The following is an 18,101-nucleotide window of genomic DNA, read 5'->3' as shown; positions in this document are numbered from 1 at the left end:
AAACAGGTCTCCCTCATGCCCCAAATCTGGACACTAATGGGAAGTATGAATGAAAGAACAATAGATAAGCCACTGCTCATGTTCTGTTACACCAATGTTAAAGCTGTCTGCACGGCGACACTGCCAACAGGATCAAAGCATGTTTCTAGTGTTTCATGTGATCATTGGGGGCCTCCCTCATTTTAGGAAGGGATTATAACTCCCTCCTAACTGCATTTGGTGATTAGCCTGGAAATCATCTTTGGGGCACTGGAGAAGAGAAACCAATTCGTCCTCTGATGTGTCGCTAGATGTTGCTAAACACAAGAGGCAGCTTCAGGTTAAACAATCGGGAAAAGTTCACAAGTATTGCTTAGAAGCGATGCCCACTAAGGGAACTCAGAATATTAGTAACATAAAAAGCTTAGGAGATTTTGGTAAAAAGGAGGGACACGTGTACAGCACCACCAGTTGTGATAAGGGCTGTCCCTGAGCACTGGTGGGTGTGTGTGTCTATCCCACTCGGCCATGTGCTGTGTGAGACTATGTGTGCAGGCTTTGTCACTGCAAGGCACTGGCTACTCTGAGCAAAGACACAGCTGGGTGTTGGAACTAGAGCAGTACTTGGCACAAGACTAATGCATGGAAATTACTCCATGTGGTTTGCTATATGTAAAATTAATACAAATCTCCTGAAGAGAGGCGCCCTTGCCCTGCCTTCCATGCTCTGAGTCCCCTACTCAGCCATCTTGCTTAACTGTTGGCACTGCTGCCAGTCTTATGTCACCCTACCTTGCCTATCCTCCCCTCTGCTCTGCCATGGGCGCCACCCGTGCTTGATGTGCTGGTCTTCCACACCGTTCTCACTGTCTGTGTCTCTGTTTAGTGACCATCCCTGCCACCCCTGCCACCCCCTGTGCTGGTCTTCCACACCGTTCTCACTGTCTGTGTCTCTGTTTAGTGACCATCCCTGCCACCCCCTGCCCCCCATGGGAACAGCTAATGGTACCTGACACATGGACAAGCTGCTAATTGTTACTTCTTCTGGAGATAACTCCCATTTTTAAGATAATGTCCCCAAACAATGTCACTGAATGCTGTATTAATTTAGTATTCATCCAGTTTAGCTTTTCCTTTATAGATTGGAAAGCTGCAGCGTCCCAATCTCGTGGGTGCTTGGAAGTGGCAGGTCTAGCTATCTTGTCCCCCTGGCCTGGTCACCTGTGGTCAGACCTGGGCCCCATGCAGAGGAGGGGGCTCTGACACCTACTTCACTGCTCTAGCCCTTGGCCCTCTCAGACCTGCCCTGAGCTGGGGCACAGGTGGCCTGGCACTCTCTGTCCGGAGGAACCAAAACTCTTTCCTTTAGTAAGTGGGGTAGGGGCACATGGAGACATTCCAGTGGTGACCTGCCATAATTGTGGAAGGAGGGAGTATAGTTTGATGAGTATCTACGGCATCAGGAAGAGGCCAATAGGCATTTACTAAGGGATCATCATGTGGCCAGGACTGTGATAAGTGCTTCAGAGGACACCAAAAATAAATATATTTTTAATTTATGGTGTCTGTCCTGGAGGAATCCACCAAATAACCAGGGACATGAAACATATACAATTAAAAAATGAGAAAACATAAGATAGTATATAATCAACTGTCAAATTGTTTTATACTGACTGTAAATGCTATAAAAATTCAGAGACAGTATAGTTTAATATAGATGAAAGAAATTAAAACAAAATACTTTTGAAGGAAATAGAACGTGACATCAACTTTTGAGGTCATGAGGTTTCTTTGTGACTGGTCAAAGGGATGCTTCCGTTGTAATATCGGCACAAGCAAAGACACTATGTGAGGAATGAGCACAGAGCGAGGATGGGACAGTCAGGGGCCCTGTCGATTGTAATGGAAACTAAATGGGAAAAACTTCTCTGGCTCTAATAAACGTGACTGCTGTCTTAGTGCTGATCTAAAAATTAAAACATTAGAAGAGTTAGAAGAGATATGGACAGCTGTGCCTCAGAAAAGCATTATAAATAGACGACACCACAACGAGATATAATCTCCTCCTTAAGAAAAAGTTTCCAGAGAAGGGGACTCCAAAATAGTCTTCCTTATGCTGTTCATTATGTTACCAAAAACAATAGCATCGATGATGGGTCAGAATTCACACTTATTACCTGATACATAATCAGATTATTAAAACTACACAGAGTGACAGGACATGAATTTTTATTAAAAGTCTTATTAATATGATGAGCTAGTTAACAAGTTGGCCAGTTCACTATTCAACTCTAAGAATGATGCGCATCGATGATGGGTCAGAATTCACACTTATTACCTGATACATAATCAGATTATTAAAACTATACAGAGTGACAGGACATGAATTTTTATTAAAAGTCTTATTAATATGATGAGCTAGTTAACAAGTTGGCCAGTTCACTATCCAACTCTAAGAATGATGATTCAACTCTAAGAATGATGCTTGGGTGAAGTCACGCATCTGGACTGCTGGCCGTAAGGCCCAAGCTGGCCTGCTTCTATGTCAGCTACTAGGTTAGGCACATTTGAACCTACTGGGCTGCCACAGTTTCTTTCCTGATATCTTCAGACCTAGTTTGGCCTTGCTCTCTTGTGGAAGTGTCAGAAGAGGGCTAATGAAGTGTACAGAGTGGTGCAGTAAATTAATCCCGGTTGGGCACTCACACAGAATGACACGCCAGCACACCATTCTCTGACCACTCCCTTATGATAAATAATAAATTGGTAGAGATTCCAACATACCATCAGTACTGTGGATATTAAGATAAAAATCATCAGGGCTGATTCAGCAGAGTGACATTGAATCAAGTAATTATTTGCAGCAAAAAACATACAAACACAAAGCTCATGTTGCTCCTGGCACATCATTTATAAAAGAAAAATCTTTTGTAACCTGCATAACTACCTCAAAATAAAGAAAAAAATAAGTGACTTATTGAGAAAACCTAGTATAGCACAGGAAGGAAGAGGAGAAGGAGGAGAAAGGAGGAAGAAGGGGAGGAGGGGGAAGGAGAAGAGGAAAAGAGAAACATGCTGCAGTGAAAACTCCCTCTGTACCGCTCCTCTGTGCAGATGCACACCAGCTGCAGTACAGCGAAGCCTCAAGTGGCACTGCAGTGTGAGAACGCACACTCAGAGTACTAGAAGGATCAAGTTCCCGTGATGTTTAGACACAATAAAGTACGTGACGATGTAATACCATTGACCAGACCCCAGATTACAAGAAAGATAAAGTGGGTATCTTCAGGATCATAATGTATTAGATCATCCTGTATAACCAAAGATGCAATGCTATCAGCGGAACCTGGAAGTTGCTTAAGTTGTTTTTGTTTTGCCCAGAAATGTTAGCAGCCATGATGAGGTGACCAGTTACAATGATACTAACCGCATCCTCACTGATCAATCACACCGAGAGAGTGAAGCCAGGAGAATGGTGTCATACAGTCTTATTCCATCGAATAATCGAAAGTCATCAACCTCGGCGCAGGGTTACAACCAGCTGCAAGAGCCATTGCTAAAACTGAAGTCACATGAGAAACCAAACTCCTTCGGCGACAATGCAGAGGTGAAAGCTTTGACTGAATTCCAGTATGTCTCCAGAGCCCTCCCAAGTGGTTCACTTAACGCTTTTTCATTCCTGTCCCCAAACAGCTCTCCTCACACTTACCAAGGCCATAATGATGTCGAGGGCAGAACCTGCAGGAGCCTGGAAAGCACTAGAGACTGCAGTTTACATCTTGCAAGGTGCTTGACCTGCTGTCTTTCAGGCCCCGGGAAGTATGATTGCATTAGACTGTGGGCCAAAAAGCTCTTGGAGGTAGGAATAGACTGATCTCCATGATCAACTACGCAGCTCAATGAAAGGAAGCATTGCCCAGACCACTGTTTGTACATGAATGTTAACTTGGCCAGAGTTTCAACCAGCTTGGTTAGTTTAATTAGTTACAATTATAAACACAACTTTAAAATGGCAAGACAAGGTTCTGGATAAGTGCAGCCCACATCCACCTGGAGATCACGAGTATAGACGTATGCATGGGCACCTGCCATAGAGCATGAGCCAACTTAGCACAGAAGGCAGCAGCAGAGGCAGCCCACAAGGGCAGTCTGCAGACCACCGTCAGTATTCAGTGGCTGCCGCTTCATTACTTACATTGATGACCACAAAAAAGAAATAGACCAGCACAGTTTGAATTGGTGTGAAATCAAGACAGAACTATAAATGGCAACAAGCATCTGAAACACTGACACAGGACAGCGACAGTAGAGTGGAAACAAATGGAGGTTCCAGATCAGTGTTTCCAGCAACAACGGAACCAGACCTGACAGCAGCGTTGTTAGTGGCACTGCTTTAGGTAAAAAATAATTTTTCAGAAGTCATGAAGGTTTGCAAGTGAAGGTAATTTTATAGCATAGAAGATCACAAATGTATCCCAAAACCTCTTAAACATTAAAGGAAATGACAATTTATTGCTTTTAATACTTACCCAGCCAATGTTATTTTTGGTGGTCCTGGCGTAGTTGATCCCAAGGAGAAAGCAGACCCATTGACTGCTGATAGTAAGGCTCCATTATCAAGCTGTACATAATCAAAGGCAAGAATATTTTGAATTAGCATGTGTTTTAAAAGTTCCAGCCAGCCACCCCTACGTACAGATCAAAATGATTCTTTTTCTTCTAGAAGTTTACATCACAATCCCTTTAAAACCGTGTCCTATTACCACAATGAATCTACTAAATCCTGAGCCAAGGTCAATTCACAGACCTGCCCACCTGCCAGGTGCCTGGGGGCTGGGAAAGCAGACAAAGGGGCAAGTGTGCAAGGACGCAGGCCACGTGGCCAGCTGGCCAGCAGCACACACAGCTGTCACTTGGCTGGCCAGAGGTATTATAATGGAATACTTTTTCATTTTTATGAACTATCGATTGTGAAATAAATTCACTTACACATTTCCATAAACTAAAATTGTTCTTAAATTATTATTATTATATTTGTAGTATAAGAGGTCTTGACATTTGAAGTCTCATTGGCGACCACTATTTTTTGTCTGTTCAAAAAAAACATTTTGTAGTCAGTTTCAACAAATTCAGAAGTAATGTCCTAATCTCTGCATTATCCACGCTGTTTGCTCTCTCAGTGCTCATTTTTTCCTTTATAGTCCTCACCAGGGTGGCTCACAGAGGCTCTTCACAGGGAAAGGAACAGACAGCAAAACCAGCACTGACAATCTCTGCATTATCCACGCTGTTTGCTCTCTCAGTGCTCATTTTTTCCTTTATAGTCCTCATCAGGGTGGCTCACAGAGGCTCTTCACAGGGAAAGGAACAGACAGCAAAACCAGCACTGATCTAATTTCCTTCTTATCAGAAGCTTGAAGAACTTATAAGTGTTGAATAAAATTAGGTTTTGAGATTATTTGTATATATCACAATTAAACATCCTGTCCTTGTCACCTCCACCTTCCAAAAATGGAAATTTAAAATAAGCTTTATTTAGAAGCATAGTCTTAGAAAAACATACATTTTATTCATCCTCTCCACTTCCTCTCCTGCCCCTTTTCAAATTGCACGTGATCACTGCCTGTTAGGGCTGGAAGACATTGAGAAGCAGCCCTAGGCTCAACTCCCTCATTTACACATCAGAGTCCTGAGACCACAGGCCTCTCCCTGCAGGAGCCCTTTTTCTGTCTGGCTGGGAGCAGTGGTGTGCTCTCCTCTCCCTGCGTTTACAGGAGGGAGTGTGCACTAGCTGAGGCTCATGTCCCTTTCACTGTTATCCAGACATGTGACTGTTAAGCTGATGTCTCCAGATGGCAGTCTGAAGAATTCTGCATTTTTTAGGAGAAAGAATTTCACAATTCTCAGGGTTGAGGCAATTCTTTACATAAACCAGGTAAAATTAATTTTTTTCCCCTTTGCTTATTTAGCCCCAAAGTAAAGCAGGGCAGAGAGATGTCTCGTAGGTACTACATAGTAAATCCAGGGCAACTTTATGCTAGAATCTATGAGTTTCTTCAGCAATGTTTGGTCACCTAGGAGAGAAGAGAGTAAACTCTAAGGCAGGGCTTCTCAGACTGCACTGTGTGCACAAATCACCTCGGGATCTTGTCTAATGCAGATTCTGCCCTCCTAGCAAGCTCCCAGGCAATGACAATGCTTCAGGCCCACGTGTCATGCTTTGAGCAGTGAGGCTGTAAATAATGTACAGAAGTGGGGGTCTGGAAGGCAGCGAGGGGTTCAGGGATGCAGCAAATGCAGTTAAGAGAATTGTCCCTGAGGTCCACACTGTATAGGAAGTCAGGGGGAGCCAGAATAGGGACAATAGTAAACACCATCAAGGAAAGATGGGGAGGAGCTTGTGGTCAAACAGGAGCATTGCCAGTGCGAGCCCTTACAGGTGGGAGAGCAGGCGCAGTGTGTGCCTTCGTGACGGTGGCTGAAACTGAAGAGAAGGCCAGCGACGTGGAAAAGGCCAGCAGGTAGGAGGGTTATGGCAAAACCAGCACAGACCCGCAGCCACCCGCAGCCACCCGTGCCCAGCAGGTCACAGCTCCCACTTGTTCACTCCTGCGCTGCTCAATGCTCACTTGCCTGCCGGCCGATCCCATCACGCATTGTTTAAGGACCAGGATGCGTTCTGAGAAATGTGGCCCCAGGCGATTTCATCACTGTGTGAACATCATAGTGTACTCACACAGACTGAGATGGGGTGGCCTACCACACACCGCCAGCTCCATTATAATCTGATGGGACCACAGTCATATATGCGGCCGTTGTTGACCGAAACATCACTATGTGGCACATGACTGTATTGTCATTTGAGAAATATTTATTTACTCATTCAACAAATATTTAACTGTATCTACACTCACTCCCTTAGAGATCTCATCTATGCACAAGGCTTTAAATGCCGTCCATGCACTGGCGACTCCCAGCTTCATACCTCCAGCCCAGATCCTATTCACTCTGAACTCCGACACCACATCTGCAGATGCCTGAGACACCTCCAATTTACCACGTCCGAACGGAACTCCTAGACACCCTCATGAAACTTGCCTTATCTCATCTGTGTTGATGGAAACTCCACCTTTCCATTTGTGCAGGCTGAAGATCTTGAGGGCATACTTGACTCCTCTCTTTCCCTTACATCCCACATCCAATTCCTCAGCAAGTCCTGTTAGCTCATCCTTCAGAGTATCCTGAGCAGCTTTCTCACCATCACTACTGCTACCACCTGCTCGGAGCCACCATCCTCTGTCACCAAGATTGTCGCAAATGCAGGTTTCCCACTCTCACCTTGACCCCTCCTCCCTGCCAGCCCCTCTTCCAGTGGAGTGAACATTGACTTCCTTCCTGCGACCCTCCCCTTGCTCACTCCATCCCAGCCCCACTGGCCTTCTCACGGTCTCTACAGAGGCATTACCCTACCTGAGGCCTGGGCTGTTCCCTCTGCCTGCAATGTTCTTCCACTCCCTCATCTCTTCAGAGACTGCTCAAATGCCACCTTCTCAATGGAGCTGTGACCACTCTGGTTAAATTTGCAACCGGCTTTCTTCCCCACCAAACCCCCATTCTCCCAATTCCCTTCCTCTGTTCTCCTAACACATGACATAACTTACTTATTAGATATGCTTATTGTCCATCTCCGGCACTAAAATGTAAGCTGTAGGAGGGTAGAGTTGTGTGTTGTGTTTTGTTGGGGGTTCGCTTTTCTCACTGATGTAACCCAAGTGCTCAGACTACTGCCTGCCCTGCTGACGGGTGAATGAATGCTCTCTATGTGCCAGGTTTGTGCCAGTCCTCAGTTTATAGAGATGAACAAGGCACACGCAACCTCTGCTGCCATGGTGCTTGCATTCCCACGGACAGATGCAGACAAAACTATGCAACCAAAAAACATAAGATAGCGACAGTGCTGTGCAGGGAATGAGCGGGGTGCTGTGACTGTCTGGCTGTCTACACTGGGGAGCAGGGAAGGCTCTTCTGGGGAGGTAACATTTTATAGCAAGACTGGGGAGACATCCGTCTTCTAATTATGTGTAATAAGCACATATTGCGGTACAATCATAAAAACAGACTTTAAAAAAGCATTTCCATAGCACTGAGGAAGGTGAGGGATGTTCGGGGCTGTGAAGGACAAGTTCAGCAAATGGGGAAGAACAAGACCGGCTCGCAGAGCTGCAAAGAACGTGCCTGTGACGTACTCATCCTTCCCACGGTGTCTAACATGGTGCACAAGGGTGGGGCACTTGGTAAAGGTCTTGTTGTTGATTTTTACATGAAGAATAAATTATATTTCCTGAGTAATTCCAACTGCAACAATCGAAATTTCAAGAGACAATAATGCCCAACTGTATTTGTTATTGAAACAATGACTCACTTGTGTAATGAGATTTAATTTTGCTGGTACTGGCAAAAATCTTCCTACTAAAGTAGTCATTGGTTTAGGGACATCTGTAAGGAAGACAATTAAAATTAATTGATAGTATAATTGTTCCTCTTCTACTAGTACATGGAAGAAAGTACAAAAATGTACTATGGATTTATCATGAGCAAAGTTACTTAAGCTTATCTTGATCCTATTTATGTTTTTTTATTCTATAAAACCTTTTGGGTCAGTATTTTTTACTGATTACACACATTGGGGTTTTTTTTTTTTTGGTCATAAAGCTACTTGACCTGAGCTTCCAGGGATAGTCTACTAATGCTAAAAAAAAGTGTTGCCAGTGCCAAGATTCCCAAACTGTGTGCTCACCAGGACACCACTGGATATTTTACATTTTCAAAGAAAGCCCAGCGACTTCTGTTGGACACCACAGTGAACTACATTCAATTTATGTGTATTCTCTTTTTCAGATGGTTACTAAGTTGTTAGGATATAAATATTCATTAAGCTATTTGGACCAAAACTACCTAATACTGGAACTGATACGTATTTTTTTTTGGCCTAAGGACACCATGAAAAACATTCCTGAGGTAATAAGTGTGCTGTGAACCTCCATGCTGGTGAGTTCAAGTGAAGGGAGAAATGTGTCTTACTCTCCTGAGGCATCCACCAGGCTGAACGCATTTCCTTCTCTAGACTATGCACCCTTTGAGCAAGGAGACTCAGACTTAGGCAACGGGATGCATTTATTTTATGGTGATGTTTCATATGTACACGGTGTAACAAAGGAGATTGGAGGAGGGGGCTATGATTGTATGACAAAGAAGTTGAACTAGAGAACACTATATAAACTCTCTCCTTCTGCAGATCATAAGGCATCAGGATTTATTTTTTTATTTTTATTTTTATTTTGTCTTTTTTTTGTCTTTTTCCGTGTCTGGCAATGGATCGCAACCCTCAGTGTTGCCCCCGCACCGGACCGGGGACCGGCAACGAGATTGCAACCCTCGGTGTTGCTCCCGCATCTCGCTCAGCCAGTGAGCGGGAACCGGTCTGTATGTGGGATCCGAACCCTCGGGCGGGAGCGCCGCCGCGCTTCCCAAGCGGCGCACTATCCAGTGCGCCACCGGGCCGGCCAAGGCATCAGGATTTAGTCGTGTGCCAGGAGGAAGGGAAATAGGCAAGAAGACCGTCCTGCCTTCAGAGAGGATCACAGATGCAGCACTGACCTACTGGATACAGAACCAGAAAATCTACAGCTGATATGTAGCAAAGGGCTTCTTGAGACCAAGGCCCCAGCTGCTTCACCATGGAAAAGTAAATGTCTTGAAGACATTTCTCTGTCCTTGGATAAAGAAACTATCAGGATGGAATGGGGAGAAAAAGAGTCATTTTGCTTTTGCCCTGGGCTCCAGGGATTTGATATTGGCTTTAAATTATTGACAAGGTCAGTGAATCATCTGACAAAGAAATGTTCTGGTAAACTCAAGATCTACAGTTACATGATTATGTGTAGTCCACCTAGAGATCCAAGTTTTCAAGAATTAGTGTATAACTTTTGTTAAACACAATCCTAAAACTATGGCATTTAATCTTTATTTAATAACTCATAAGGCATCTCAGGATAATCAAGTACGTACAGGTCATTTATTATTATTGTGCTGGTTTAAAGAAGTTTCTGAGTGAATGAATATCAGATAAATCATTTGATAGTTATTTCAGGACTCATGGTGATTAAAGCACAGTGACAGTTCTCACTGATTACATTGAGATGTTTACATTAAAATGTATATCACGTATATCACACCTGAAGAGTCAACCCACCAGGCCAATCTGGGAAAGGCTGATGCTGCAAGCTGGGCACACCCCCTTGTAGAATAACTAACAGAGCCCTGTAGGTGGGAGTTGGGCCCTGTTGGATCACACAGCTCTCTGCAGCTAGCTGGCATGGAGGAGGACAGCTATCCGAGAACTGGAGACACTCAATACAATATCTATAAATTAGTCTATAAAGACACATTATGTTCTATTCTTAGCTCACGAACATGGACTAGGAGGTTAGCCAATTCGCCTGTTTAATAACCTATCTGCCTATTTACTTTTACTCTATATACAAAGCTAAGTATATTCACTTACCAACTTACATATGACATATGAAATAATCTTTTTTAATAATTTGCTTTGTACCTGACTGTAGATAATTATTTTGGTCTTGATACTGAGGAACCAAATGAAGTGCTTTTAGTTCTCTCGTGCCAGAATTGTCTATACACAGCATTTGTGTACCCCCTTTCAACTGACATATCACCTAAAATGAAAAATAATGATCAGGTTTCATTTTTAAAAGATAACTCGAGTAAAATGACCCTAAATAAACTTAAATCTGAGAAAATAGCTTTAATCCAGAATTCAAGTTATGATGGAAGATAGAAAACTGTAGATCTGTTCTCGATTTCTTATTCTACAATAACATGCTTTCTGAAGATACCACAGGGCAGAAAACCTCCCAGAAGTGTTTCTTGAGCTACGTCAGTGTGCTAATAGAAGTGCCTGCTCCTGTCTTTTTCCACATGTGTCTGGCCATTGAGATTTAGTTGAATGTCAGGGATCATGCACCCACACTTCCTTCACCCTGTCCTTGACTCCACAGTCCACAGCAACAGGACAGTGTGCTGCTCTGCCGAACATCGGGCCTGTCGCACCTGGATAACTCTAAGAGAGACTGTGTCCCCCTGATTCCCTTTCTCTAGCTGGTCACATACTTAGAATAATCTTTAGTGTTACTACAGTTGTTCTTTCCTGCTACATGCACATGCTATTATTTAACACGTGACTTTTTAAAATGTCCATTTATTAAATTTCCTACAAATACAGCTAAGAAAAGTTAATCCAAGAACTGGAAAATTCAAGAATCTTCCTGGGCCTTACTAGCACTGTCAGATCCCAACTTGGATTCCAACCATAAATAAATCTGCAGTGAGCCAGCTGAGACCATCAGTCAATCCCTTGAGTACAGCAAAAGCACTGATGGAGCTCACTGTGTGCCCGGCCCTGGCTCAGGCCATGTGGCATGGACACAAAGGCAAGAGACATGTGGTTCCTGACAGCAAACTGCTGCCAATTCCACAACCAAATGGAAAACCTGTGGTTTCTGCCCTTAAACTGCTTATAATCTAGACAGGAAAACCCAAATAGGCATAAAGGACCAGTGTTATCGAAACAGCACACACAGAGCCTAAGGTAGCAGTAAGGTGCAGATCGCTGGGTCGAAACTTCAGATTATCCTGACATTCAATGAGAGGCCAGCATTGGTGTTCAGGGGGAACTTTGTTTGCATTTGGAGGATAAAGTTATAGCTACACACACACACACACACACACACACACACACTCACCCCTAGGGGAAAGGCTCAGGTGGGCTCTCTAGACCTCTTTCAATTGCACTCTCTTAAATGCCACCTACCCTGGAGCCCTGCCCTGCCCTCTGGGTAGTGTGCCAAGACCACCCTGTAGTCTAGTGGAGTCACAGGGCTCTCATCCTGCTGACCTAATCTGGGGGTCCAGGAAAACTCCACTCTTAGAACCCTTGGCCCCGAGTAAAACCAGACACAGAGGCAAGTACTAGTGTATGCCATGACTAAGCCAAAGTTTGTGATGAGCTCATTTTCAAGTATTTCCTTGTTAAAGTTTATATCTTAGAGCTAGGACCTCATTTCTAGGAAAAAAGAACTGCTGAAGGAAAAGTGTTGGACTCTTAAGTCCTCATCAGAGTGAGATCAGAGTTCTAGATACACCACTCACAACTACAAAGACTAACACAGAGGATGTGCCATTTCAGTTTTCTTATCCATAAAATGGGGATAACAATAATGCCTACCCTATAGAGTTAGGAGGATTAAATGAAATAAGAAAGATGCAAAAATATCACATAAACCACAGATGTGACTGATTGCATATGCTATACAAGTGCTGGTTGTTATCACTAGGAATTTGCAGACATGAAGGAAGGAAGCAGCCTCTGCCCTGAAGCCACAGAACTTCAACCCACCGTCCACCAATATGCCAAGCCCTATGTGCCCCACTATCCCCAACCCAGTGCCCAACCCCCACTTCTGCATGACTGATGTGACTTGTGCTTAATGAAACCAGCAATGTCCTAATCTTTGTTTGATTTGCTAAGATCAAGCAGAAATTAGAATCTTAAAGGTACAAGGCTCTTTCACCGTGTTGAAAAGTTGAGCTCCCTCTTTTCATAGATGAGACAACCAAAAACACTAATTCAATGAGTGAACAGAATGAAAAATGATCAAAAGAATCTAGTGATTTAGTAATGATAAGGGTCCAACATTTAGTATAATGTTAGTCACAAACATTTTCTTTGGCATAATTACCATTGGGCTTGAGTCTTTCTTAGAACAGGCAGTGGTGTCCTCTGGCTCTTGGGAAGATGGGAACTTGCAGCAGGATTCCTGAGCAAGACGGTTCTGAATAGTTGCTTCCTCTGGATTGTTACTTGTGACAGTACCACCTGCTTCCTTTATTTCAACCTAAAAAGAGCAATCATATTTTCAGAGAACACCTGGACATTGGCTCTTGCCGCTGCATGATGTAGAAAATTTAAATTGGAGTTCTCTGTAAGAGTTACAGTTTTTTGTTTTTTTTTTTCCGTGTCTGGCAACGGATCGCAACCCTCAGGGTAGCGCCCGTACCAGACCGGGACCGGCAATGGGATCGCAACCCTCGATGTTGCGTCCGCACCTTGCTCAGCCAGTGAGCAGAACCGGTCTGTATGTGGGATCTGAACCCTCGGCGGGAGCGCCGCCGTGCTCTCAAGCGGCACACTGTAGCAGTGCGCCACCGGGCCGGCCCGAGAGTTACAGTTTAAGGCACAGAGCACCCTTACCCTTAGTGCCTCTCTTCCTCACTGCTGCTTCTAAAGCTATTATTGTCCCTACAGGAGACCAAGCAGGGGCAACAAGCCATCTGATTAACTTCACTGGGGACTGAGGACTCTGAGGACCAAAACCACTTGTCCATGAGGTGTGGAGATGTGATTTTGATGTGGCACTTGTGCTGTTTCGAAAATATGGTCTAAGCAAACAAGAAGAGTCCCCAGTTGGTCACGTGTCTCTCATGCTGCTTAATCACCCCTACTCCAGTGGAGCTGAAAGCCTGCTTGGACCTTTCTGTCACCTGAAATGCCGACCCTTCGTTGCCTATTCTCCAAGGACGCTCATTCGATAGTATTAAATGGTTTTTCCTCAAGAAGCCTGAAGTCCTGGGTGAAGTTTTAGTAAGGATGATGTTTTAGTAATGTTTAAAATGTAATTTATCATTTATAATGTATTTATAGTAACATTTATTATTAAATGGTAGCCCTTTCCTGACTTAATAGTAGGACAATAATATGAAACGTGAGAGCGGGAATAACTGCCTGTTTTGTTTTTAAGTGATCCTCTGCAACAACTGTCAACTCAGTGATACACCAGCAAAATTGCCAAAAATAGGGAGAAATGAAATGATACTACTGAAAAATCAATGGTATTAAAAAACCTAAAAAGTCCCAATGGTTTAAAAAAAAAAACCAAACCCATCAGAATTGAGTGTTTCAAAATTGGGATGCTTCTTTTTAAAGTTTGATGAGAATGTAAGGAAGATCGAGAAACAGCTCACACTTGGCATCATCCCTGCCCGCCCCCTTAACCTCCACCTGCCCAGGCTGGCTGTTAGAGAGCACACGTGAGTCTCCCCAAAGGCCAGGAGGCAGGTCAGAAAGTCCTTCAAAAAAGATGATTCTAAGGTAACATTCTAAAGACCTGACATAAAATCACAGAGCAGGTATCTACCTTTCAAAATGTGGATGTTGACTGAAACTTAAGAGATTGTTTAACCTAAGAAAATCAGAGGCCCAAACAAATAATAACCATTTACTATGTACAAGCAAGCTACTTGCACAGCAGACTAGTATTTAGGTATAAATCTTAAAAGAAATAGAGGAAAGTTTAACTATATTTCAAGTTATAGCTTTATTTAGATATTTCAAACTTTATAGAAGTATAGAAAATCAAAAATTTTCTTCTGCTTTCTGCTTTGGGGAACTTGCCATTCACCTGCCATCAAAGTTTAGATTAATTTACTTCCCGGTAATCAAGAAATACTTAGGTAAAAAATGTATCATGTCCTCAGGCCCATGCAGCTAATATCTGAACTACTTATATTGCAGTAAAATTCTGTTTTTACAGAATGGATCTAAAAGAAGGTCAATATGTGGGAATGAATTTCAAGAAAAAGGAAATTAGCAATTCACCCTGAATAAACATTACTGGAAAGTAATCCCACTCTGCTTAAATAAACATATCCATGCTGTATCTTTTTCATTTTATTAATGAATCAGGAAATAGTCAATAAAAATTCAAAAAGCAGTCTCTTCTTCACTTTGTCAAACCAGCAATCTGTTAAAATTGGAGAATTTTACTATCTTTAATATTAGCTAATTCCCTTCCCTGTTCTGATTATGCTCACTGACTCCTTTGGGAAGGATGGGAGCCAAGCTAGGACCAACAAGCAGAAGGTGCTGGGACATGAGTTCCACTGGGAAGCAAAATGGAGTTTCTAACATTTCAAACCATGTGAAAAAGGTACTAAGGAAGACCTCTGTGCTGGGAGAAGGCTGGGGGGACTAGATGTGCTCTCTGGTTCCGCTAAGGACAAACTGAGAGGACAGCGGAGGCCCCAGCCTCTGCCCCACCTTTTCCTTTACACAAAGGACCAGAGGTGACAATGTAAGAAAACCAGAAATCCAAGCTCCTGCTGCTGTGGCTTAAGAGATATGAAGTCAGACTCCAGCCATCTCAACACTTGTCTCAAAGATGTCCCACTAAGGCTTAATCTATAATGGACAAGTAATCTAGTTTTCCAAGCTGGGTCCTTGTGTGGGGTCAGTGCACATTTTCTTGGAATCCTTTGTTTCCTTCAAAAACTGATTTTGTTTAGTTTCAGCAAGAACAGAACAGAAATTTACCAGTGGTTATCCATAAGCAAAAGAGGGCAGTGAGCTACAGTTAGCAAGAACTTATTTAGACTCTGATTCATATTACATACGCTTCAAGAACAATCACTTATTAGCAAAGGCAAGATTAATATCTTGATTTGAAGGCTTAAAAAACGCAAGTATTAACAGAGTTCTTGCTGTGAATTACAAGACTGATAAATTTAAAGAAAAACATGTGAAATGGAAGCACAAGAGCCCTCCATCATACTGCATTTGTTTTCACTGATGCGAGTTACTCAAACAAATAGGGCTTCTTTCCTGATGCCAATGATAGCAACCGGGCCAGGGCTTAACACACTTTCGAATTTTTTCCCTCTCTTTCCTTGCATGCTATCTGCATGGTTAGGCCAGCCTTGAAGCACTGACCCAGGAGGTAAATCACTTTCAGGAAGAGGGCTTGGCAGGATGGATGGATGCATCTTGGATTACCAAGGGGATGTGCCCTGTCCAAAATTACGGAATCCAGTGAGACGTACTCATACAGAAGGTGCTCAGTTTCCCTGGGTTCGGTTTCAGGACACACCTCTAGGTTTCCAGCCACTCCCTGAGGTCTCAGGTCCCATCCTCTGGACTCTCCCTTGGAGGAAAGGCACTACTGCAAGTTAGACATTTTTCAGCACCAACACTGGGAAAATGAGACCACAGAGGGCTGGTTTATGCTAATCCAGTGGCTGGGCATGCTCAGTAGAGAGCACAGAATATTCTTGAATATGCCAGTGCGTGTATTGCGATTTGACCAATGAACATGCTCCAGGAAGAGACCCACTGAGCACGTGCAAGACTAAATGTTACCTAACTGGGAGCCACCCCTTTAGCTGAATAGAGAAACTGTAGTAACCTAATCTCAGCGGAAGACAGGGCTGTTGCTCACTTTCCTGGAGGCAGCTTGTGCTTTGCAGGCATGGAACTTGCTTTCAGCAAGCGGCTGCTCACTCTTTCGAGTCAGCCTGCACTTTGTACTGAACTTTATTTTTTTCTTGCTTTTGTTAGGCTTGATGTCTGTCCTGAACTTGCTTTTGTCAGCACCACGCTCACCCAGTGATCAAACCGGCCATCCCTATATGGGATCCGAACCCGTGGCATTGGTGTTGTCAGCACCGCACTCTCCCCAGTGAGCCACAGGCCGGCCCCTGAACTTGCTTTTGTCAGCACCACGCTCACCCAGTGATCAAACCGGCCATCCCTATATGGGATCCGAACCCGTGGCATTGGTGTTGTCAGCACCGCACTCTCCCGAGTGAGCCACAGGCCGGCCCCTGAACTTGCTTTTGTGTTAAACTTGGTGCGGGCCCTGCTCAGTCTCCAGAGCTAGGCTGCACTCTCTCCGTAGAACCTGTATTCTTATCTATTTTATTAAATTTGTTCTCATGGTCTGCTGTGACTCTGCCCTTGAATTCTTTCCTGGGGCGGGGTCAAGAACCTGGGAAGGGAACAGAGTGGGTTGACTCTGGGCCCGCGACCCTACCTCCGACCTCAGTAGGATGTGTAACCAGGGACGCTGGTGACCCAGGAAAAACGTTCGCACTGACAAGTCTCGGTACAGACCAGAGGACTCACAGATCAGTCTGGGAAGGGGTCGGGTATGGTGCCCAACTCCCAGGGGGCTCTTACTGGAATCACCTGGACTCCGGCCTGGGCGGCCCCGTCCCTGGCCCAGGCGCCCAGGGGCACGACGTTGGGGCCGCGGTAGGGGGTCAGCAGCGAGGACAGCAAGTGCAGGCAGAAGGCGGGCGGCTGCGGGCCCGCGGGCTCGGGGAGCGCCGGGTGGCCCTGGTCGTCCCCGTCCGCCAGGAGCTCCGCCTTGGCCTCGCTCTTGCCGTCGGCGCCCAGCCCGGGGCTGAACGCGCGCAGCAGGGGCTCCGCGGGCTCGGCGGCGCCCAGGTAGGCGTCCCGGAAGCCGGGGAACTCGGCGTCGTCGTACTGCGCCCCCGCGGGGGCCTTCGGGGCCACGTTTTCAGAGAGAAACGGACTCTCCGGGCTGAAGAGCTCCGTCACCAGGTCGTCGTCCGGGCCGGACATCCCGCCGAGCAGAGGGGCCTCTTCCATGGCGCCGAGGGGACGGCGGGCCGGGCATCGCCCCGCAGCCTGCTCGCGGCGGGTCGGCGGGGGCCGCGCACCTGCAACGACACGGCCCGCTGAGGCGACGAGGCCCCGGCCAGGGGGTGTGTCGTCTCCAGCAGGGCCGGCTGGGGAGGGTGTCCCGGGGACCCCGTCCCCCTCCCCGCCTTGCAGACCCGAGGTCCCCTCAGGGGTACACACCTGGGGCCGCCCTGGCTGCCGAGGGCCCGATGCGGGGACCGGGCGCAGGCCGGGACTCACACGCCCGCGGCCGTTGGCAGTTGGGGAAGTGGGCGGGACTAGGCAGAGGGGCGGGGCTGGGAGCGAAAGGGGCGTGGCCCGGGCTGGGGCGGGCGGGGCCAGACCGGGGAGGGAAGGGACCCGGAGTCCCGCAGGTGCGGGGTGGAAGCCACTCCAGGGGTCAGCCCCTCTAGGCTCAGGTATGGAAACAGGCCCGCGGCGAGTGTGAGGCAGTGCTAGGTGGGACCCCCGAGCTTGACTTCTGACCTCAGTCTTTAAGTAATTTTTTTCAGCCCTCTCAGGACCGCCGCGGGTGGCCAGGGGGTCGGGGGCTTGCACAGGGGCC

At 45.6% G+C, this 18,101-nt stretch overlaps 1 protein-coding gene across 1 annotated transcript in view; it reads right to left on the bottom strand.

Annotated features, from left to right (window-relative positions):
* The window catches only part of MTL5 (metallothionein-like 5, testis-specific (tesmin)), a 41,220-nt gene extending 23,717 nt beyond the window's left edge, over positions 1-17,503 (bottom strand). The window contains exons 1-5 of the mRNA XM_008569567.1: positions 17,069-17,503; positions 12,798-12,953; positions 10,595-10,715; positions 8,402-8,475; positions 4,509-4,600 (exon numbers count right to left, since the gene is read on the bottom strand). Coding sequence (XP_008567789.1) covers positions 4,509-4,600; positions 8,402-8,475; positions 10,595-10,715; positions 12,798-12,953; positions 17,069-17,503 — 878 coding nt within the window. The remainder of the gene's footprint in view (positions 1-4,508; positions 4,601-8,401; positions 8,476-10,594; positions 10,716-12,797; positions 12,954-17,068) is intronic.
* Between the last annotated feature and the right edge of the window lie 598 nt (positions 17,504-18,101).

The sequence above is a fragment of the Galeopterus variegatus genome, unplaced genomic scaffold (genome assembly GCF_000696425.1).
Source record: "Galeopterus variegatus unplaced genomic scaffold, G_variegatus-3.0.2 Scaffold512, whole genome shotgun sequence".
NCBI lineage: Eukaryota > Metazoa > Chordata > Mammalia > Dermoptera > Cynocephalidae > Galeopterus > Galeopterus variegatus.
The sequence above is the reverse complement of the archived record's forward strand: the minus strand, read 5'-3'. Positions and strand labels throughout refer to the sequence as shown.